Genomic DNA, 25,488 nt, shown 5'->3' on the forward strand with positions numbered 1-25,488 from the left:
CTATAAACACTACGACACTACTGAGGAATAGGGATGAATAACACTGCTATTCAAACAGATTCACTTCTTATTGATAATTAGCAGTAACATTTACAAAGGGCAAGTAAGCAAAAGCACAACAATAATACACACTGTCAAAATGAATAAGTGATTCCTTTACATATTTTTATTGTTTAGTATGAAGTGTCACCGGTCATTTTTCCATCTAAAGTGGTTATTACAAGATTGTTTTTCAGGTGTACCAATCTAGTCTTAGCTCAGACCCGGCAAATCTTACTCAAAGTTGGGACACATACGGACAGATTTGAAGTACCTTATCTTCATTAAATAAAAATATAAGCATTTCAGATCTTCTCTCTCTCTCTTTTCACTGTTTTCATCAACCTTACACCTGCTCAGTGAATTCTGACACAGTTCACAATACGTTTTCTCCAAAAATGAGCCGATTCAGGCTATTAAAATGGGTAAAATAAGGTCAATTTAAAAGGGGTAAAATAGGGTAGTTAAGCCAATATGCACTGTGCACATATACACAGGTATGCATGACAACACAGAATAAACCAGGAGAGCACAGGATATCTTGTCTTCATAAAATTGTTCTTCTTTTGTTTGTTTGTTCTTTCTCCTGCAGACTGAAAGAGAAGTAAAACAAAGTAAGGAGGAAAGAAGAGAGCGAGAGAGCGAGAGAGAGAGAGAGAGAGAGAGAGAGAGAGAGAGAGAACCAGCCCCAAAAGGGGAACTCCTATGTCCCGTGATAAAAAAAAGAACAGTGTTCATTAAATGATACATGAGGTTAAAAGGGATCACACCAGTGTGTTGAAAACGGACACATTAACCTGCCTACACTATCAATAATATATTACAAAGAGCCTCTAACCAACAGAATGGCCTTCATGGATACAAATACTGTTTTTTTTTTTTTATGGTTTGTGTTTTAGGGGGTTTTTTTTTTGTTCTTCTCTCTCCTGTCTTGTCCCTTCCTCTTTTGGCAGAGAGAAAAGTGAGGGTTAAAACACAGGAGTGATAATCAGGTCTTCTGCATGGCCATAAATATTAAAGCCTCATTCTTAGATCTTACCCATGAGGAGGCTTTTCTCAAACCTACTATATGACAGTGTCTTAAGGTTCATTTATACTTTGGGCAATTTAAAATGTACTATCTGTGCATATTATAATAACGACAACCAATGTAAATAAAATAACGTCATAAAAACTACTAAAGTAATAATCTGCTGACAATGTAATAAACGTACTCACAGCGTTACATCACAAAGACATCATCTAAAAACAACTCTTAGGTCATGTGTCGGATGCGCGACGGTGTAAGAATTACGTGTAGGCCTACAGCCATTGAGCTGTATTGTATATAATCGTTTTGATCGTTGATTGATGATAAAACCATAAAATCTGAAGTGTTGATAAAGGGCAAAAAAAAGTTTTCCAGGGGGATTGGGGGGGGGGGGGGGGGGGGGGGGGAGCAAAGCTGACATTTTTTGTATCAAATGGATGTTTTTGGAGAATCATCATGAATGTCATATACCAATAAAGCTCTGTAAAGCTGACAAGTTCATGGATATCACAAGGCCGGGGAGATAGCTTAACTGTCGTGGAGATGAAACCAATAGTCTTTTTGTTTTGTTGAGAGAGGAGACAGACTGTCACTGGACCATAAATGCTGAAGCAATATGTCAACAATCAATTGCTATACTCCCAAAGCAAAAATTAGCCTTTAGAGCAAAGAGGCCTAAGACCAAACTCAGATAAATTTAAATTTATATGACTGAAAGATACAATAAATACAACCAATAAATAAACAAAACACTCACTCTAACAAAATTGCCTTTCAGAGTCCCTTTGGGTGACACAGAGGTCAAACACATGAATGAAAAAAGCCAATTATTTTGCAGACTGCATCTTTCGTCAGATTTAAAAAACCTGTCAGAGACAGTTCAGTTCTCTGTAACACTGAGATGGCTCTGTAGTCTATTTCACTGTCTGTACATTTTTTTTTTAATGCTATCACACAAAGTTTTATTCTACAAATTGCTTCTTCCAATAATACAATGAGGTATTGTTTTGAGTTGGGCATTCAGGTAGGCGCTACAAACGGGATTAAAGGAATTAGCTTTGAAATTCCCAATTTAGTTGTAAGGTGGGCAAGCAAACAGAGAGACACAGACTCGTGAATCAAACATAGAGGCAGACACAGAGTTTTGTCCGATTGCGTGATTTGGTAAGGGAGTACAGAGAGAACGAAGAGCTACACGCCTCCCTCTGCTACCAATTAAAACAAAAACACTCTTGCTTTAATGAGGCTTGAACATGGACCAGGACTGCTGATACTACACATGAGCATCACTCACTATGAAACTACATACAGTCAACAGGTTTCAGTACAGAGGAGCTGAAATAGGCCCAAGAATGACTTCTCTCTCACACACAAAGATTCATAGTTACATGTAGAAAGTTATTGCGGAAACACAAACAAGCATGTGCCCAACCATGGTATTCAGAAACATTTAATACAATGGAGAAGTGTGTGTGTGCATGTGCGGGTGTGCGCGTAAATGTGAGGAAGACAATGTTTGTGCATACAAGAGAAAGACTGATCTATGAGTGCATGTGTCTGTTTGAGTGTGAGAGAGAAACTGCAGACGAGTGTGTGTGTGTGTGTAAGATATCCCTCAAAAACGGGCTCTCTGGGTTTTGACAGTCCAGCTGAGATGCTATGATAAAGGTTAAGCTGTACTCAGAATGCCCACAGCGTAGTCACTACAACCATCCAGCACGTTGATGAGTGACACCCACATGATGTGCACAGATGACTGACAGGCAGACGTGTCCTGCTCCCCTGTCTCACACAGAGCAGCAGACAAGAGCCCAGCAGAGCCTGGTCATTCCACCTTCTACAATCTCTTCTGTGATCGTCTCTCTCTGTTCAGACCGCATATCGAGTCCTGTGTCTGATAAATTCTGCTCGTAACGGTGTGACATGCAAACACATAAGGTGTGAGGAAGAAAAGCTTGTCGAGATGTTGGTATATATTAGAGTATGAAATTTGGTTGAGGAATTGAGTTTGTGTGTTTGCATGCTATGGTGTCACATTTGCCTCACAGGTCATGGCTGAAATGATTTTTTTTTTTTCCCCCATCTATAAAAGCGTCATGTTTGATTCACACATGAGATCTGATTATCTGTATCAAATCTACTGGACAACCAGAAGAATGACAAATGTTTGTCGTTTCCCTGTCCAGACACGGGTTCTGCAATACAGCCTTCACGTACAAAACCAAACCAAAATGACAGGATGAACCATGGTGTAAATTAGAGGTTCAATGTGATGAAGCTCTGTATGATTAGGGACATTAAAGCATAGACTTATGAACTGCAGTCCATGGCCTTTACAACATGTCATAAAAAATCTACAGACATCAATAAAGTCCTATGGAAACAAGTGTGAAAGAGCATTAGTTGAGAAATATTAGTTAATTGTATCAGATACTATAGCGTGGCATGTCATGGTAATACTATCAAGAAATATCAATAGCTTGAGGGTCACTGGTGTATTTATTAATGAGCTGTCCAACTTATTTATAAATACATGTGTATGTATTAATATTCATGCTGTGGGGAGGTGAACATGTCTAATTTGTCTTGGTCAACCATTTGGGGGCTGGTATGAGCAGCTTATTGATTAACCAGAGAGAGGACAAGCCGAAATGATCAGAACGGAATGATGCCTTCTACCGAAACCAGTCACGTCTGAGAACTTATCGACAGACCCACCCCAACCCTACTCTTTTTTTCTTTCGTCTTAAAATGACATACTTCATCTATTTTAAGATTTTTTTTTTGTCTTAAAATGACATACCTTATCTACTCCAGATTGTGTTGGATACAGCTAGATTTTTTTTTTTTTTTAATCCTTATTTAGACTTGCGCTTTGTCCAAATTGTACAGACCCTAACTATTTACAAATGTCTTCCCTATCTTACTTTCTTACTATCTTACTTTCATCAGTATCTTTGGTCGTTTAGTAACACATACTGGAAACCATACAGATTTTTCAAATTCACACTGTTAAACAGTGCAAAATCTTGCTTTATCAATCCTTTAGATGATCCCCAAAGATGCGGTTTAAAGGCAGTTTAAAAATGACATTATTTCAACAACTGTACCACTCTTACTGAGACACTGCAGCTTTGTTTAAATGATCTTAATTTAATTGCTTTCAATTATATTAAGAAAATTATATTACATATTATTTTCAGTCAACCAACAATTTAAATATCGAACTTAGACTGTTGAAAACTTGAAAATCAATTAGTTGACTACTCTGATCCACCTTTGGTTTGCTCTGCTTTTGAGAACTCGCTGGGTTCTTATGAGGCTCTCACACAGGACTGAGGAACTAATGTTACATTTTGATATCATGCCTGATCTGTTAAGAGCCCCTGGTGTAAACACACTAAGGGGGTTATGTGTTTGCTGCTCTTTCTGAAGAGCACATGATAACTGTGAATGACCGCTGAGGGAACCTTAAACTGAAAACTGAATTTTAGTGCCATTCTGGGGCTTGTAAACTGGTCATTACACTGGAGACATGTTAGAGCAAATGGATGCTATTGCTGCTTAGCACTACAAACTTCCTCAGAGATGTCTGAGGTAAAATGTTGGAACTAGATGTATGGACAGAAGAAACAGAGGAGGAAAAAAAAAAATACAGTTTGGCTGGAATCATCATATTGTCTTGACATCCACAACATAAAAAATAACTGGTGGCGCAGGGGGAAAAAGTGACGACGGCATCTCTGCGATTACTAATTGGAATAAAAAGTTACGAGAGCACGGTCCACTGTTAAACAGAGAGGTATTCATTTGCATGCATCAATGAGTTTAAAAGAATCATTTAAACCAATTGTTTTTCATTCAACATTTTAAAACAAAAAAACAAAAAAAAAAGGATTTGAATGGCAACGAAAGGCTGAAAAAAAAATCTGTGCCCGATATATCAGTTTTAATGTTTTGAGCTTCATTTATTTTATTTTCATACACACACACACACACACACACACACACAATCGGCGTGAGCAGCGGCAGGGGAAATTGCTTTTGTCGGCTGATGTACTAAAATGTCAGCTAAACACATAACAGAAGTCTGTTACCAGCGTTGACCTTCCTCCAGAGAAGCAGTCATCCCAGAGACCAACCAAACTGACACGCAAGCAGTCACAGGATCACGGTCTCCGAAAGAGCCGCATCTCTGACAGCTTTTATCAACTTTGGCCCTGTTTACTTCCGTATGAGCCGCTCTCAGACAGATGGCCGGCGAATGGGAAATGGCCGGTTCTTACCTGTAACTGGACGGAGCGGTCGCCGAGGCCTTGGACGATGGGGCTGAAGCGTCCCGTGCCCCTCCGCTCTCCGGCTGACGTGATGGCTTCAAGGACCCTCTCCAAACTGAGGACAGGAAAAATGAAACGTATAAGCGCAATAATGCCAAACTGAAAAGAGACTCGTTTATCTTATTTTCTTTTCCTAGCTTATCTTTCTCTTTCTGCATTCAATGTTTTTTTTTCTTTTCTTTTTTTTTCTTTTCTGGCCTTCCTCTAGGCCTGGTTTTAAAAGTATTGATTTATTTTTACATTTATATGGGTTTGCACAAGACCTTGCACATTGTTTTAATGGAGAGTAAATGCATTAAATTGATGGGGTCATAATACACATTCACACAGTGTACTTCCTCTCATCCTCAATGTGATAACTTGGCTTGGCTTTGGAGGAGATATTTATAACTTTGACAACGCAATGGTAAGGAATACTTTACTTGTTTGGGCTGAATGCGTTCCGTGAGTGAGATACAATCTTGGGGTAAATTCAACAGGGGGAGAAAAAAATTACGAAGGAGAGATAGGATCAATAAGTAATTGCACAAAGCTCCTCTGTAAGACCTACATGTTGGACTCAAACCAGTCACTGGTTTGTGTTTTTTTTTTTTGGGGGGGGGGGGTTCCCTTGTCATTACCAAGGACAGAAACATGAGTTGTCACTATAATGTGACAACGACTACAGGCATTTCAAAATATGAAGTCATGTTCAAAATATGAAGTCATGTTGCCATACTGGGTGTTTTCCTCCAACAGTATTAGAAGATTCATTAATAATATCATATAATATTAATAATAATATAATAATATTAAAACATCATAAAAAGGTTGAAATGGCAGGATGATCTCATTAGAGATGGAGAGGGGGAGATGACTGGGTGTTGTCATGGAGATGAAGATGATGTCAAAGAGGAACCGTACGTGTTCTCTTCGCCCACTATACAGATCGCAGAGAGGAGCTTCACCACATCAGTCATCATGGCAGGCTGACAGGGATCTATAGCCCTGGCCAACAGGGTCAGGCTCTTCTCTTCCCCGATGATCCTCTCCAGACCATACTGGGGGTGGGGGGAAAAAAAAAAACAACAACAACAAAAAAAAAATCACATCATCTCTCAGCTGCCGACCCAATAAAACTTGCATTTCCTTCTATTTTAGTCCAAACGAAATAATCAAAATTACTGGAAATTACCCTTCAGCATCAATACACTCATCAGAACTATGTAGGCCATTAACTTTCACCAAACTTACCAGATCTACTCTACACACATTTGACATCCACAGAGGAAAATTACATTTGAAATCAAAGGGAAAAAAGTTATGCTTTGAGCTGATACGTCCCTGGTCTTCAGCTGCTTTGAGCTATGCTACATGTCTACTTTTGAAAGCATCATTAACTCAGCCCAAGGCAACTTCTTCACCGACCTCCCAAATCGGACATTTATATGACGAAGTACTGGCGGCTGGGGAAGCCCGAGAACATTGGATGGGGGAGAAAGAGCTAAGTGTGAACAAAATGTTTCCCATCCACAGTTTTCAAGCAGAGGTGACATTTGCATGGCTGACAAACACAAGGACAAGGGCTGGGACCGTGTGCTTTCCAGCCTGTTGCTCCGTCCTTGAGATAATGATAGCTGTGCGATAAGGGGTATGCAAATGAGAGAGAGTGAGAGAGGCACGGAGGTGAATGAACGAACTGCACAGACATGGGACGAAGAAGCCTAGAGGGTTCGAAACAACCTGTGTGTTTCACGACCTTCAAAGAAATACAGCACTTTCCCTCATCAAAGACAAACATTTATATGTAGGTAAGAGAGGTTTCAACTAATGACAGAGAAGGTGTTAGAATCTCAGGAGGAATGTCTCATTAATACAGAGTTTTCAGTTCAGTTCCTAACATGAAACTTTCTTTTTTCCTCCTGATGTTATTCAACAGGCTTCAGATGAATCCCTACAAATGTGCATATGAGAGTAATTTATTTTTTATATTATTTGTAACCCACAATTACTTACAGCAAACATGGTCACTGATAAAATGTTACGCTTCTTATAACATCTCTAGCCTCTTTACAACAAATCATGTGAAAAATAGCACATCTTATACAATTACAGGTCATAAAGAGAGCTGGGACTCTGTTTTTAGTACACTAAATGGTACTCAGTGCTCGGACCGGATACACTGCTCAGTAGGCACAGTAAAACTGGTGGGGATTTGAAGATACTAAGCCGTATTAACAGCACTGTCCTAATGATCATATCAAAGGACGTGTTTTATGACAATCAAATTACTCTTTCAACCAAATGATTCCTAAAGATATGGTCATTAAAATATCTGGTCATTAAAATATCTGAGTTAAATCTAATTAAAGGGGAAAAAAAGTACAATCACAAATGCATTGTTTGGTGTTAACTATACAGTAATTTATGCCATATGTGTCTTGGGGTGCTATATTTCACAGTTTTTCTGTTTCTTAGCATATGTTTCCTCAGCTTTAATCTTAATTTAAGCATGAAAACATCCTCACTGTCTCTACAGAACAAGTGCACACTGCAGAATGAAAGTGTTTATGATCTGTTAATGGTTGTAAACATTTCTCCGATATCTCTCTTAATTCCACAGACGCCCGCGACAGCTGGACTGCACCACCTGGCCAGCCAGCGCCGAGGGTGGGAGCTGTCTCACAGCGCTGGGGGCGAGAGGGAAAGAGCCAGAGTGGTAACAGGCCTCTGGGTAAATAAGACTCGCCACACCTGCTGGGCCCTGGGATTACACAAGACCTTAGAGGCATTAGAGAGTGAGAGTGAGAGTGAGAGTGTGAGTGTGTGTGTGTGTGTGTGTGTGTGTGTGGTGTAAATGTGAGGAAGAGAGGGACAAAGAAAAGGTAAATTCATATAAAAAAAAAAGAAGAAAGAAACCACAAAATCCAGCGTGGCTCTTCTCTGGATAACTCTAAACACGAAGTCAGACGAACAGATTTTCATTAAACTAGACAAAAACAGGAACAAAAGCAAACAAACAAAAAAAAAAAAAAGAAAGAGACAAACTTGACCTTCCCCCCTTTTGCAATCAAAGATCAGATTTTAATTTTAACCTTAACAACACAGGGAATAAAAGTCATATAAAAAGCAGAAATGAGAGATTGCTTATCCAGTCCATCAATAAAAATAAGACCTTAAAAAAAAAAACCCATCAAAACACACCAGTAAGAAAAAAAACCTCTCAGTATGGAGCTTGTCAACAACTGTTCAGCTCTGAGTGTTATGTGTCGTCACCCACAGCTATGGGTGATGGCAGCCAGCCGCCTTTAAAGTCTTTCACACTTGGCGGTGGAATACACAACAAAGCAATTGGTGATCTCTATCTCTGGCTCGAACTGTGTGGGTCTTCCAGCCTTGGGCTATCTCCTCCACATCACGGGAACATCACAGAACCCACCGGAGGCCCACTTCTGACGCCTCTCTCTAACAGGGGTGTCCAAATCATTAAAAGGCCCCCCTAGACCTCTCCTCCTACAAGCACGGGAACCCCCTCCTGCGTTCAGACAGCCATCCGGTCTGAGCCCCCTTCATCTGCTGCTTTCGTCTTATCAGCTCCAGCCATATGAAAGCGGCCATGGCTACAAACGTCCGGCGGGGAGGAATCTGACCTGTGAACTACCGTGCCTGCTAATGTGGCCTTGATGAGGAGCGAAAACGTGTCTGGAGCACTAGGGAGATGAAGGGAGAGCTCAGGAAAGCAGTAAAGGCTGGTTGGCTGCTTTCAGGCTCCTCTCAACAGGTGCTTTGCGTAATGATGATGTATTTGTGTGTGTGTGTGTTTTTAGTGTGTGTGTGTGTGTGTGTGTGTGTGTGCGCGTGGACAGATGTGTTTCTTTCCCCGTGTATGAGACACTCTAACCTATTTTCTTAATACCAAAAAACAAATCTAATCTTGTTCTAAATTGCTAATTCTCCAAACATTTCCCACCTAACTGCTCTAGGTGTCTTATGGGTAAATAAGTGTAAATTCCTGACTGGACCCAGCACTTAGCACAGTTCAAATGCCCTCTTTTTTTACAAAGTTTCAAAGATCATGTTTTAAGCTTAAAATAACATACAGTACATGTAAAGTAATGGGAACACTATGGTCCATTTCAAAGTGAAGGCCTCCTGATGAAATACTGAGAAATTGTTAGCTGGAATGATTACCTTGTTGTTCATGAAGGCCTTGAGGCACTGAATGACTTTGTGCTGACTCTTCTTATCAACCTTCTCCTGGCTGAAAGAGGGAATGAGAGAGCAGAGTAGGAGGTAAGAAAACAACAGAGAGTGATGTAAAACTGTAACTGAAGTAGCACTCATTCAAAACTGCGTTATGATTAGATCATAAATGATAACGAGATTACTACAACCATCCAGTCCAAAGATGTGTCAGTGCTGGTAATGGGCATCTGAAATAATTTCTTGGATCTATTTTTTTTCTTTTCTTTTTTTTGATTCATCAGACGATCAAACGTAATGATTGGAGGTTAAAAAAATATATCAACAAATCTTATATTGACGGTCAGAAAAAAAAAAGAAACATCTAGCATACCAATTGACATTTAAATACTTACTTTAATTACAGTGAAACTCAGTGAATCTTGTAAGCTGAAATGACAGCAATTTGGACTGACACCATAAGTGGAAAAAAATGAACCTCATCCTGTCAGTGACTACAGAAAACTATAAAAAACTTGACTGGGAAAAGGTGCCAGCAACTTTTCAGTCACAAAATATATTTAAACAATTTTAATTTGACATCAAAAACAGACTACTGTCTGGTAGCTTTCCAATGAAAAACGGATGCAGTGCAACTACTTTGGACATGATAGACCCGTGTATAACAAATGAACACAGTGCATCAAAACAGACGCTACGCAGCTAAAACCCACTGTCAATCCAGTCTTAACCATTCTTGTTTTAAGAAATGAGTATGTCCAAGGGTCAGTGATTACAGCTGCTGTTTTTAAATCACATTTCAGTTTCTCAGCCGTACCGTCATCTTTTTTTTTTTTTTTTTCGCAGCTCAAGCTGTTAACGTGGTAGACTGCCCTGAACACGGGTACAACAAATTCCATCACTGTCTGGATACTCTCTCCGAGCTAAAAAGCCCATGGGTACCATGTCCTCTGTAGCTTAATCACTGTGGTAACGTGCTGTGTAATTTGTAATATCATGGTTGCAGAGGCACTTTGAGTTAGCCAAAGACATGATTAGACTCTTCCTGGTATCATCCTGCACTACGGATATTTTTTTGGTCTTAAGTCAGATACGATTGTTTACTGAAATACTTGGTCTGTAACAAATTCTCTTTACACTGCACAAATTGCACTGTACATTTGGTATTATCAATTTAGTTTAAGCATTGTAGACATCACTCTGCTTCACAAGCATTACACTTAAGGCACATGCAACCCATGTGTCATTTCTACCAGCAACAATTGTCATCCCACAAAACCATTTCACAGTGCATCACAACCACCAGATTGTTTTTAAAAATGCTTTCTTTCATTTCTGAGTGTCTAACACATGCCTGAAGACTTTTGTCAAAGTTCTAGTTAAATTTATATGAGCTGTCTGCTTTTTAGGCAGTGCCATTTTATTCCATGAAAATTTGAATACTCGTTTTCATGCAAGTCAAGAAATATTAACCTCTGTTCAGATAGCCCCCTATTCAGACATGCTTGCCCATCACTAGTCAGTATACTGTTTAGTGGTGCATAATAACATTAATCTTACTGTTTTTTGTGAAGGAGCTTCTCCAGTGTGTCCAGTAGCAATCCAAGTCCTTCATGGCCAAAACTCTGCACCCAGCTGCAGAAACAGAGAAATAAACACACTGACTTATGAAAGGGAACTTCAGACAACTTCTAACGCCAAATTTAGCTAAATTCGACACTGGTACATTGCTTGATTCTGCTAGAACGAAAAAGGCAGAAGCATGATATATTGAGGAAAATATTGGCTTAATAACATTACTCTCTATTAAAGAGACTGGATTAACATGTATAAATAGCCCGATAAAAGGACAAAATTTGATTGTATGAAAATCAGAATATACATTGAAAGAAAAAGAAAGAAAGAAAGAAAGAAAGAAAGAAAGAAAGAAAGAAAGAATGAAAGAAAGATCAGTAACAATTACAACTGTTAGTTTGCGTTCTCAGTTTGATATTTTTGAGCTCTGATTCTCATCTCAACACATTTGCTCTGCACTTGTAATGATCACTTTTCTCTCCATTGCCTTTGTGTCAGCAGCGGTGCTACTGAAACGATGTGTATGACCCATTATGCCACATTACCAAATAAACGGGTCTATATGACAAACGGACAGAAACAGATGAAAGTCAATAAGCCTTATCAGCACGGTGTTTGTTAGACCTTATTAAAACATCCTACAACTGGAGATCAAGCTCTCTCTCTCTCTCTAAAGCAATGATTGAAAGGCATTGCTAATGGAGCAAAGATGTTTATTTTAATTCTATTCAACACACAATCTCGTTCTTTTCATCTCAATTGATTTGCCTCAATTGTCTGTGGGAAATACCATAGTGCAAACTGAACTCCTCAATAATGAGAAAGGAAGTGTCTTGAGTGAGTCATTGATTAATCACACTGTATTCAATAAACATACACAAACAGATTAACCCATTACTATGCACTTGCTGGCCTTATTCCATGTTGTTTTGTACCCATTTCTCATGCAGACATGGTTTAGTAAGACCTAGTCGACAAGAAATTGATGGGCTGGTGCACATTTTACAATTTCAATGTAAACTGATTGAAAGGGAAAATAAACAGCTAAAGGGCAAATTTCAAGGTCTACTGGGGGGTAAATGGATCCTACAAGGCAATTCAAAACCTCGCACTTCAACAGTATCAGTAGCCTAAAACTTAAACGAATAACCGAAGAAAGACATTACTGGCCTAAGACCTCTGATTGTGGCTTTATTTTTTAAGTCTGAGTAAGAACGAACCTCAGAAAGGGGTCTATTTTTCCTCTATCAGCGTGGGTCTAGAGTTTTGGTTAAATCCCTAATGAGGAGAGGTGACGACAGTCGAAACCCTATCGTTGGCTATCCCAGCAAACACAAAAGACATTTCTCCGGTGATCTGTTCACCATGTCACTCAGGGTGCACCCAAAGAGTGCTGTTCTTCAGCCGTGTGAAATTGCCTCAGTGTGTGAAGAAGTGCTGCAAGCATCAATAGCCAATTTTCAGAACTCAGTGTCAAGAGGCGTGGGTGTGCTACAGAGGTAAAATTACAGCCGAAATTGACCACGAGCCTGTGACTGAAAAGTGAGAGTTGAGGACTGGAGATGAGGAAAGGAGGCAGAAAGAGAGATAACACCATTTAGAGCAAAACAGAGAAACACAGAGAAAAGAATGATGGTTTGTCCCTTGACACAGTTGGAGGAATCAGGTGATAGAATGGCAGTTTGCTCTAAATTGAAAAGAAACAAAACTGATATTTCAAGGCTTAATCACAAGATGTTTTGTTTTAAATTCCAGTCTTCATACCAGAGCGAGGTAGACATAAGAAATAATGCCAGATGAAACTGCCTTTTCGTGTGGTCAAAAAGTAGTGGTTATTGGTATACTATGAAAACCAAGATTATTCATTGTCATTTGCGGAGCACATGAAAGTCAGCTACGAAATACAACACACACGACATTCCCCCAAACATTTCACCACAGTAGGTGTAACATATAACGGGTGGTTTTGAGTAACAAGGCAAAGGCATTTGTTTAAGCTCTGAGAACGGACAATACATCAACAGGCGAACGGAATGAACAGCTGCATTCCTTCCAAAAACAGTCATAGCACATTTATTACACTGTTACGCCCGTCTAATTACACAATACTCTGGTTCAAAAACGCATAATAAAAACAACAAAAGCAGGAAGTTGACATGATCTTGGAAGACAGCGCTGGAAAACTCCACATCGGTAACCTCGGCACAGCCCACGCTCTAATTTTACTAGATAAAGCGTCGCTGTCAAAGCAACACATAATTATTGCACAAACAAAGGTAGGCTGAGAACACAATCACTGGGGTCAGAGCAGAAGAATTTATATATAGCAAATATTTGTATGAAGCCGGTGACATTTCGGAGTCATTTGCCATCTCCCCCGGGAATTCAGACAGGTCCTCCCTCCCCGCAAATGAGCATGCAGAGGATCCAAGCCTTGCTCTCATTCCACCAGCAGACTTCATCATCTAGAAGGGGGTGGATTCATACACCACCTTAGTTGGAACCAAGGGACCAGGCAAGAAGTGATGGAGAGGGCAATATCAGTGGATATAGACTAAATATGGATTTCCACCCAACCGTCGCACCTGCCCCTCCCTCTCGCAAAAGAGATCATGATTTTACTGAAGTCGGAAACTCTCTTGTGTAAAGGGACGGAATGAAACCCTCGGAGCATATTTAACTAGCAGTCATAAGGATGGTATGAGAAGAAGATGAAAATCATGTTTGCTCCTGATTGCCTTGGGAACGCGCTGCTCAGGTCCCCTACGCTAGTAATCATTCAGCACCAAAAGGAAATGTGCTAGAGTAACAAAGTACTCAAGATGAGTGAGTTATGTGTCTGTGGAACATAAAACTCATATTCATTTTTCTAAACACAGCTCATCTCCTGATGCTATTGATTACCGAATCTGTCACTAACCTGCAATGGATTTTTTTTTTTTCCAGCAGAGGAGGAGGGCAGAGAACATCATGTGATATTTTCAGATAAGAGAAAGTGTGCGGCAGGCAACTCAAGAAACAGGTGGGAGAGAAAGACAGATTTGCAAAAGAGAGGCTGGGAGAGACTGAAACGGGGAATTAGTAAAGACAGAGATGGAGAAGAAGGGGAAAAAAAAGAGGAAAAACAAATATCAGGATGATGCAATGGATGAGGAGAAAAAGAAAAAAAAGGATCAAATGGGGAGAGAGAGAGAGAGAGAGAGAGAGGGGGAGAGCGAGCAGAACGTCTGGCTCCATCAGAATGCAGCTCTCGTACAGTTCTAATCAACAAGCCGCATGCCTCCCAGCATCTACTAATCAAATCCAAGCATGTATGTCTGTGTGAATTCTCAAGGTGAAGCAAAAGGGGGGCTCAACCTGAATTGAATTTGTCAAAACGGAGAAGAAGGGAGGAGAGAGGCTGGGGGAGAGGAGGAGGAGGGGTGGGGGGCAAGAGAGGAGCCACTTGCCCGGCAACAATATTTATGTGTTGATCTGATTCTTGTGCATGCCTCTGTTACAACACTGATAATGGTAATAGATGTATCACAAATGTGCTGGTGATTTAGAAGAATGGACATCCAAAGCTATATGAGGTCACGGCATTGAAGTCACGGGAAAAATGAAAAATAAAGAAAATTACAAACTGTATGAATACATGATCAGACACTGTGGATGAAATACACTGAATTGATCTGACCCACTCACTTATTTCTTTCTTGATTATATAAATGTAATCAGGGGCGTGTCAGTGACCGAAAAATCTGGATGGAAAAGTCATCTGGAGCCAATTTCACAATGGCATAATGGCACAATCAGGCACTTACACGGGAGCGAGGGAACAGTGTAATGAAACACAAACGTAATCAATATTGAGAGAGAGAGGGGGAGAGAGAGAGAGAGAGAGAGAGAGAGAGAGAGAGAGAGAGAGTGTGAGAGAGGGAGAGAGAAAGGAAGGGTACATAGAAAGAACGACTGTAAAATGATGAGAGACAGACAGAGAGAGAGCTAGGAGAAAGAGCGAGAGGGAAACTGACTAACACATCATTGTGAAGCGTATTTGACAATTCCACAACCTCCATTATAACAACAACAGGCCAGGAGATGTGTCCATAAGTAAGAACATATATTCAATAAAGAAAGCTGGATTCGCAAAATTCATTTACAGCTCATTGTTACGCAGTGTCGGCAACCTCAGAGACACCTAAGAGTCTGTGGGAATATAACTTCCCTTATGAACTGAGCTTTCATGAACAACAACCGAAACCCTAGTCCTCCTCAGCATGGACCACGGAAACCCAACCCCAACAGAATAAATAAAGACATTCACTTTATGTTGGCCGGGGGAAAGCTGGATTTTAACTGAAACGCAAAATTAAATTAATTTTTTCATGCATGCTATTTGGCAGCACTAATTGTTTCTAGGGTCAGTAATGAGAAGGTCTGACAGTCAAAGAGCAGGTGCCAGGTCGTTGATGGCTGAGGAATGAAGCTTCCACGTTGGAGAGAAAATTGAATTTAGCCCCTGCTCCGTGGAAGGATGCGATGAGGGCCCGCCAGTGATATTGAGCGGGCAGGGCTAGGGTCCTGACAAGAGGCTCATTGAAATGCATAGCTCAGAGGCGAGCCACCATATTTTCCCCATCATCAGCAGGTGAAGCAGAGAGCACAGGGGGAAAATAATCAGTTGATACACGCCGGGGATTATTCCACCGGGAAACCAACGGGAGCTGTCGTCATGCCGCCGGGGTGCCGGCGTGTCGACCGGGTGTGACACACCGACGTCTCGCCGGAAACACCAGGCGTGGGTAGCAAAGGAGACCCCCTGCTACACACATATGCCAACACAGACACCAAATTACAAGTATGCATTCACAAACACATTTCTCTCTCCCTCTCTCTGCCTCACATGCTTTGCACTTACATCAAAACTACAGCTATATGACTGTTAGTGAACTTATCACCAACTGAAGCAAAATCTCATCTCTCTCTCTCTCCCTGTGTATGTATACACACACACATACACACACTCTCACACATATATAAAATAGAGGATGCAGCTGGGTTGATGTTGATCAGCCCGTGCAAAGGCAATCAGAGCCAGGCCTTTTGTGTGTCTGTGTGCAAGACTTCAAACAGCAGCTCTCTTCTTCAGTCTCCCAGTGAGGAGTGCTCGTTTACAAAAGGAGAACATCTGGAGATGGACGCCTGTGTTTGAATAACAATATCCATCATTTCCACAAGTGCTCCGAGTGATGGCAGCTTAAACAAAAGGCAGCACACTTCACCGCGACGGGAGGCTCCAATCAAGACAAGCCCATCAAGTGTTGTGTCCTACAGATCACAATCACATAAAGTGCCTGCTAGTTCCCAGGAAAACACAAGAAAGATAAATATGTGCGCTCTTTTTTTCCCTCTTTTTTTTTGCAATTTTCTGTTTCTTTTCTTTATGCTTTATCTCCATATTTCTTTTTTTGTAAGGGTTTAATTTCTTCTATTCTACACATCTCTGAAGATTTAACATTACTTCACTTTATCATTTGAAGCCGTCTTAATGGCATTACAAAGTTGAGAAGTTGACAACATTCAAGTCATAGAACCAAAATTAACACAAACTAGAAAAAAAAAAAAAAAACCCACACTATCTAAATTAACTAAAAGTCACAGCTTAACAGCAGGCCTCAGATAGCAGATAAACAAAGATCTACTTCCTGCAGAAGGCAGCAGATATAACTGCAGGCAATGCTTATTATATACAGTGACTGATGTGAAAATCTCAATGCTTTGAGACCTCATGTTTTTGTTTATCCGACTAGCTTTTAAAAGCTTGTCGCCAGCTCTTTTCACCACGCAAAAATGACTGGGCGATTCAATCTCCCCTTCTCACCGTCTCTATTTCTCACACCTTGGAAAATATGTTTCTACAGCGAGGGCGACGCAAACACGTCCCACGGCTCACCGGGGGAGCGCGCGTGGCGTCTGGGGAAACGTTACAACTGGCATCCATTAATCCAAACATGATCGGTCCCAAAATGTCCGCCGCTGAGCTGTGGCAAGGTTAATGCATGCAAACTGACCTTCAAAAACACAGCAATATGCACATCGTCACCACGCCAAGCACAAACATCCGAAGAGTGAAATATAGTAGTCAGGCCGGGCAAGATTTCGAGTGAGCGTGCGTTAAATATTAACGAGTTTTCGAGTAATTTATGCTCACTAAGGGAATACATGTCAGTCACAGTGAAGGGGAGAAAAAAAAAAAAAAAAGTATCGCCGAAGTAACATATGTATGATCATCCACTTGTTAGAGCCTGGAGCGGCGACAGAGGGAGGGGTGTTGGAGTCTCCCTCGTTTTCTCTCACAGCTGAGCATTAAAAAACAGCGGAAAACAAATTCATCATCCCATTCCCAGGAAACAAAAACAGCCATAAATCAAAGAGAAAAATGAGCCGCCTTATCTGGCTAACTTCATGGCTAAGGTAGCTTGACTCCCCTCTCCCTCTGGAGAGTCTACCCCAGGGCTTCATAGCCACGGAGCGCTGTGCTAGGGAGCCGCCGAGCCGAAAATAAAACATTAACTCCAAACGTCCTGTAGCCGCCCGTGTCTACCATGTCAGTCTCGGCCTATTTTCCTAGTGTCTTCTCTGGGGGGAAGCGGGGGGTAGTACAGGGAGGTGCCTGGGAGCAGTTGCGTAGAGGTGACTATGAGACCCAAATTGTTAAGTGGGTAATACGCTAGTATGAATATATTTAAACACGTATATATGTTGAGCGTGATTTATAACGGTTGATTTTTATGGAATTCTCTTAAGGAGATGTAATCATGGAGCCAGCCAAAAGCCACGGGGGACCTGAGAGGTAAAAACCATTGTTCCACCACATGCTTGAGTGCATATGATCAACAACATAGACAAAATTGGTCGGAATGGGAACACAAGAATAAAATGAGTGTGATTTGTAAATGTGCTCTTTTAGACAGTCCCAAAGCAAACCAAAGTAGAGCACTGGAATTGTTCGAGATTTATTACAGAGAAAACTGAAAAGTGAACGAGCAAATATTTATGTCAGAAAAGTCATGCACAGGTGAAGCCCTTACAGAAATCGTGCTGGTTTAAAATAGCCTCGAAGTATCTTTCCAAATCCTGCTATTGCTGTGTGCCTGTGTACCTATTTTATTAACACACGCAAATCCAATACAACAAAGTTACAAATTCAACAGTGCATTTTATTGAAACTTCAAAAAGCTGATTGAAAATTCTGTTTGCTCCTTGTAGGGTAAGGGCATAAGTACCTGGGTTCTGTTCAAAAGAAAGGAACATGTTAAAACGCAAAAAGACAGCAATTGTACACTGACAGTCAGTAAATCATAAGACTATTACTATTTCTATATAAACAAGTGTGAATTCAGCTGTACCTAGAACGGCTGCGTACATGTGTTGTTTCTGGCCTTTCCTTCTACAGTTCTAAATAAGTTATAAGGACACTAACACCGTAGTGTTTGGGTGTTTCCTTTTCAAAGCAGCCAAAAGGAAATGGCAAAAAAGAAGAAGGAAAAAAAAATGTTTCTTGAAACACCCGGAGGTGGATATTTACCAATTACAGCAATATTTGGAATATTGAGTCTGTGAGATAACCCTCTCTCACTTACCATTCCTCTTTCTGTCTCCTTCTGCTATTGTTTTGATTGTAAATGAATGCATCAATCTAAATGGTCCATATTTGTTGAATTGCGGGGAAAGCAGGTTCCAATTCACTGGTCTCCAATGAAGGGAAAAAAGAATGATTTTACATATTAAACAACTCTTAATTAACTATGTAACAAACCACCGATAAAAACAACACACAAAAACACATACAAACTGACATTACCCAAAAGAAAAACATTCCTTAAAAATGCTTAGACTTACACAACAGAAACACATACACACACAAAGATTTCAAAATAATAGAACACACAGCACCTCTCACACACTACCACTCTCTTTCAATCAGACATAAGAGGCCACATTCAAAGAACTTTGTTATGAGAGACGAAGACCTTCCAGCACTGTGATCAGTGGATTGTGAAGCCTGAAGGAAAAGAAAAAAAGAAAAAAAAAAAAATCAAAAGGTGCTAATGATCTGAGACCAATGCGAAAATGTAGCAAATAAGTCCACAGGACGGCATTAAATCACAGCACTATTCAGCCAATAATCCAAAACTCTTCCCATACAGTTGAACATATTTAAAAAGAAACAGTTCCATCACAGAGGCCAAACTGCTGCACATGACATAATAATGAAAACTTCAGCTTGACCAATAGGTTACTTGAATGTCAGATGAAAGCGACACAAAATATCAAACAGCATTTTTATTGGTAGATTATAATTCTGTCCTAGACATAAAAAACATGCCTTCAACAATGCCTACGGGTGTGTCAGAGTTCTAGATGGCTCAAAGTTCCACTCTTTTTAAAAAATCATTTTTCCAAAAAGACGCCACTGGTAAAACTGTTGCGCATAAACTTCACACCAAGTTTATGTATCTTATATTATCTTATTAATGCAAAAAGAAGAAGTTATAAGACAGCTACAGAGTGACAAGTGAAACAGTATTAAAAAAAAAAAATAATCAATTTAGCACTTTTTAGTTACACATAATTTACAATTCAAAGAATGTGTTTTGGTGGGCAAAATACAAAGGCATTTAAGTGTTTCAGTCAGTTTTCAACTTTTCTTTGGAGCTAGTTTAGGTCTATTGCTTTGTCTTGTGAACAACAAGCTTAAACTGAAATACTTTTCTCATGGTTTTTCACACAAATAACAAGAATAAGTAACTACAAAAAAATCCTGTTTTCCTCTCTGCTATTTTTTTTTTTTTAACTCCTCCGTACGAGATAATTTTCACAGACGTTCTACTTAAATTTTAGTTTAAAAAAAACAAAAAAAACCCACTAGTGTTAAAGAAGATGTTATGCATTTGATTAACTTAGGGTACATTTCTAAACTACCTTTTCTTAAGCTGCCAAAAAGACACTATGAAAATACTTACTTGCTTACTGCGTGTCAGGATCAGCTTTCTTTACCTTTAAAGTTTACATTACGATGTCAACATGGGTTTCCGACTGTGTTGCAAAAGTTTGACGCAAAATGGATTTGATGATAGGCTAACACGAATGAATAACATGTTGGGTGATAACATACAGTCCAAATGGTATTTTACAGCTCAGTCTCAGAGACTGTGATCGTGCTGGTTAAATATGACTCTCATTCTCATTACAAATACAATATCTGTCTAAGTGTTATTAGAAATAAATTTCATCTACACCTTGTAATGAAACCAAAGTACCAGAAAATTAATGGTGAGCGGATGAAAATAAACAGTGATAGGACGAACATGGGAATATTGAACTTGTAATCGGTATCGGATAACCACGGTATCGGATCGGATAACCACGGATTAAAAAAAAAAAAAAAAAGCTTTAAAGTAGTGCACGCTTGCCACCTGTTTTTAAATGTCACATCCATACACATGCTGATTGGTATCATTATTAAAACGCTCCGCATCAACCAAAAACACTGACAGAACTCTCTTTATTTTTACATTCCGTATCCATCAGCACAGGTCTTAATCATGTGCTCCATCTGACAGTCTTCAGTGCTGAAACATCTAGAGGAGCACATCTTTTCTAGCCTTCAGCTCTATGAATTCAGTCTCCACACTTCTGAGCATGAGACTTTAAAGATCTCTGATTCAATACCATCCAAGATACAGTGCATGAGAGCAGCAAAGACAAGACCACTCTCTGCTATGAAGCATCGGTTCTGAGAGACTTGGTAATACATGAGCTCATGTCTGGGAAACAGCAAGAGGAATGAATGTGGTAAAATCAATAGCCCATATCACTGTCATGCCGCACACTTTACAAATGTTCGTCTGATGTTGCCACATATAGATTTCTATTTTTTTTTTTTTTCTAGTACAGGAAGATTATGTGGCTTAAGACTTCTCAGAGAAAATGGCATGGCAAATGACGATATAGTTTCACTTATAGCTAAGGATAAGGAATTAATCTATATAATGAGATATTCAAAGCAATAAAAAACAACTTTATTTTCTCATTTAAGAACCAATAAAACAGTTCTCTAAACTCAGATGTAACACTTTACAAACTACAAATTGAGAGTACGGGAAGCCTAGCTTTGGCTTTGAAATGTATTAGATTGCGTGGAGCAGCAAAGTTGAGGAGCTGCCAGAAACTCAATAAGCTGACATTTGAATTCCAGGCAAACGAGCCCCTCAACAACGCTGAAATGCCTGGATTAGAAATTCAGATTGATAGGACTGTCTGGAGCCATTCTGAGGCCTCCCTCAGTGCACACTGGAAAGCCTACACTGTGCTCGGGAGGGCATTTTTAAGAGAGGCCAATTTAGCAGTCTATATGGAAGCGTGAGGCACCCTGCATCAGCGTACAAGTGAAAAATTGAGGGAAAACTCAAAAAAAAAAAAAAAAAAGTCAAACCCAGGAGACATAGTTGGCAGTTAGTATTCAGATGTAGTATTTAATAGCAACCATAGTTAGTATTCAGGTGTTCTATTTACAGGCAAACTTTGCATTCAGGAATACAAAATGGGCATTGGTGGATGCCGTCGAAAGTATTCTGATAATGTTTTTTAAAGAGAGGAAAAACTACTAGCAGAAATTGAAGTTAGTGGGCAGACTGTAAGATGTGCAGACCAATTTAATACTACATTACACAGACAGAGATATACTCTCAGGAGTAAGGTAAACATCACATAAATATTATAGCAGAACTCTGTGTTATCTTTTTGCAGGTTTGGGTTAAGACAACACACTATGCAAACATAGAGTGAGGATGAATTTTACTAAGCTGAACATTCACTTTTGTGCTTCCGTTCTATTTTGTTGCATGGAATCTGCCAGTTTGAATTTTCCAAGGTTAAAGCAACATACTGGCAGGTATGACTGGCCTCACTGTGGGGTTAGATAACAATGAAAAACAGACACCTGTTATCCTTTGGAGAACCAGTCTAGGTGTATTACTTCTGTTGTCAAGTGGGGGAGACAAATCCTAATTGTATTGATCAATTAATAATGGGTAGGAAACACACAGCTGATTATACTCTCCAATTAAACAAAACAACAGTCAGAAAAACTGACAAAACCTGAGGAAATGCTGAGAAGAGCAGCTCACCTGTTGCATTTTACTAGACCGTAAACACAAACATGGAGCCTCCTTAATGCGCTTCAAACTCAGGTTAGAAATTTGACTACAGACCAGTCTTGAGACTACATGAGGCATGTACAGCTGGCAGAGCAGAGGTACTTCACCTGATTATGATGAGATTCTTAAAAGTTATTTGACTGGTGGTGAGCACAAATCACACACAGTTCTTGCAACATTTCATACTTATTAGTTATTTTTACCCAACTCACTAAAACCCCTTTCATACATGCAGTGTCATCTACAAATTTTTCCGGCAATTTTTTCGGAATAGGGTCATGGGTGAAGACAAGCCGGAGTTGAAATTTCTGAAAAATTGATCAAACAAATTTCCGGAACAAGACCTATCGATTTTTCCAGAAAAGTTTCAGACAGATGTAAGTGTGAACAAAGCCAGAACACTGCCAGATAAGAGGGCGACGATTCTGATGACATATTTGCCCTATGACTTCTTCAGAGCAGGTTGAGCTGGAAGATTGAAATCAGTTAAATAAAAGCTAGCGCACCTGTAAACCCAATATGATATGCAACAAAAGGAGTTGTTTAAAATGTGTTTTTTAAATTAATAACATTAATAACACCACCAAAATAACACTTGACACGATCTGCTTGCCTAACATTTTGTTCAAAACAAAGTGTCTTTTGCCACATAAATTACTCCACATCCTGTGAACATGCTTGTCATTGCAAAACTTTGTTTTGAATGACATGCAAGTGTGAGAGGGTTTATCCGCCAGAATTCCTGGAAAAATCAATTCAGCAATGTTCTGTATGTGACAGGCGCTTTACAAACATTCAAAAAAAAAAAAAAAAAAAAAACTAACAATATCTAACAAAGCAAACAAAGTCTGGGGCGCTGTACCCAAACAAATCGGTGTGCATGCACACAGACATACGGAAAGATGCTTACGCATTTACAAATACAGCAGCCCTCAGACTGGGACAAATCTGAGGGGGCCTGGATTGGGGGGGGGGGGGGGCGGGTGGCAGGTTGGCTGAGATGTTCATGGAAAAGGAAAAAGCCTGAGGGGAGCCCTGAGGTACAGCCCAGAGACCTGATCCAAAGGGACCAGGATCAGCTGGACCAGCACACAGGCAGACATGCAAAGCAACACAAATTACAAACCAACAAAACAGCCCCCCCCCACCACCCCCCACAAATGTAGACAAAAATAAACTCATAAAGTGCAGCCACAGAATGTCCCAAAGCCAGAGTGAATTATATTCACAGCTTGCTGCTGACACTCTGCATTATGTAAATCCAGGGAGCGACACAGACTAATTCCATCTATCTAGCATTCTTTCAAAACATCTCTTAACATCAACACATTTACTAACTCACCCTGGTGTACCGTTTCAGACAGAAAAGAGAGTAGGGGACTGTGCTATTGCAATCTCTCTCAAACAGATCATAGCAACTTTCCTCTTCTTCATCCAAGACTTTCTCACATCTGTGTTGTACTGCAATTTCTAAAAACAAATCGACCTTCATACTAGCAGTCATTTTTCCCCAAAATTATCACTCTTCTGCAGTTACTGAAATAATATTCGTGTGTGGGTTTCTTATTATTTAATACTCACCCTCATAGGGTAATAGCTCTGTGTGTTTCCCTAAAAAATGTCATTCTGTGTCATCATTACCATACTAAGTGAGGGAGCCAAGTCCTATCTTATGACCTTCTTTCATCTAGTCTCCTCTCATTTATTTGGCAACAACTTTTTCTTCTCCTTCTCCATTACCTCCTCGCTCTAACCCTTGTCCTTGGTATTTATATCCTCCCTCCTAACCCCTTCTCTGTATTCCTTCTCTCCAATAAACCTGTCCTCTGGTCTCCACTCAAACTCCTCTACTCCTCCTCTATTTTTATCTCCTTTCCCTGTGAGCTTTATCATCATGCACAGTAGCCTGATTCTCATGGCTAGGCAACATCTTTAGCTCAAAGCTGGCATAAGGTTAAAAAAAAAAAAAAAAAGACCAGATACTAATTTTGAAGGGCCCTTACAGAGATTGTGTGTATCTGTACTAGGTGTCTTTTTGCCTGATTTGAAGTGAAAAATGTCCTAGAACCAAACAATGTTAGGTACCACTTACCTACCCTCACTGGGTTGGAAAAAAAAATCAGATTATAAAAGTTGGTCTTGAATTTACCACAGTAAACACTCAGATTCTCAATGCGGCAGTGAAAGAACATATTGATTAGAGGAGTAGCAAACAAGGACCACCTTCGACTCTGAACAAGACTCTGTGAATGTGTCGGCCAGAGAGAGGGAATGGCTAAGAGATGACAGAAGAAGGCTTCTAAGCCTTTGAAAGCGATGAATTTGCATGATGAAATGCTGATTGTACATTCAATAATTAAAAGAAAGTAAATAGTAAGAAGCAAAGTTTCAGTTGGAAACATGAATTAAAATGGTAGAATAGTGTGTGAGTCAGGGAGGCATCGAGGCATGAATGTAAAGCTGAAAGAGTACAAACCCTGACTGTGAGAATAAATGGGAAAAATCACAGCACAGGCAAGAACTGTAAGATCAACGGAGAAGAAAAGAGTGTGGGGCCTCAACAGAGGGGACAGGGACGCCTCCTCAACGTTCAACTCAGCTTTTTTTATTCATGGAGCGTTCCAGAATGTCACAAAGCCATGGCTTAGGTCCTCTTCATACTGCTTATTCAGTCAGTTGAAAGACCCGCTATTGTATGTCTGACAAAATAACAAATCTGGAGCCTTAAACCTGAAGGTCGGGTCTAATATAATATCAAAAACCAATTTCCACCTGTTTGTCAGAGACATTTATCACATCCATTTAATACAATTATGCCTCCCCACTAAGACCCTCGCTCTAGCTAAAAAAAAAAACAGGGAGGCAATAGAGGAATTCAAGGTAGACTGTGTTGGAAGAAAGGACGACCAGTCAGGTCAGCAGTGAGGGTCCATAGCTGAGGATGCAGGGAATTATTTTCTGCAACCACCCTCACACAGACGGGGAAAACTTGATAACTGAAGCAAAAACCTGTAAACAAGTAAAAAACAAACACTGCCGTCCGTATCCAAAACGCAGGCGACCTGACACAGATTTAAGCACGGGATCTGAATGTGAAAACAGACTTGGGACTAGACGG

The 25,488-nt window shown here is 40.0% G+C and overlaps 1 protein-coding gene across 1 annotated transcript in view; it reads right to left on the reverse strand.

The window, feature by feature from the left end:
• Positions 1-25,488, reverse strand: part of LOC115810159 (protein diaphanous homolog 3-like) — a 215,309-nt gene that overhangs the window by 145,618 nt on the left and 44,203 nt on the right. Inside the window, exons 6-9 of the mRNA XM_030772085.1 lie at positions 11,149-11,223; positions 9,577-9,646; positions 6,310-6,446; positions 5,356-5,461 (exon numbers count right to left, since the gene is read on the reverse strand). Of these exons, the coding sequence (XP_030627945.1) occupies positions 5,356-5,461; positions 6,310-6,446; positions 9,577-9,646; positions 11,149-11,223 (388 nt within the window). The remainder of the gene's footprint in view (positions 1-5,355; positions 5,462-6,309; positions 6,447-9,576; positions 9,647-11,148; positions 11,224-25,488) is intronic.

This window comes from Chanos chanos, chromosome 4 (genome assembly GCF_902362185.1).
Source record: "Chanos chanos chromosome 4, fChaCha1.1, whole genome shotgun sequence".
NCBI lineage: Eukaryota > Metazoa > Chordata > Actinopteri > Gonorynchiformes > Chanidae > Chanos > Chanos chanos.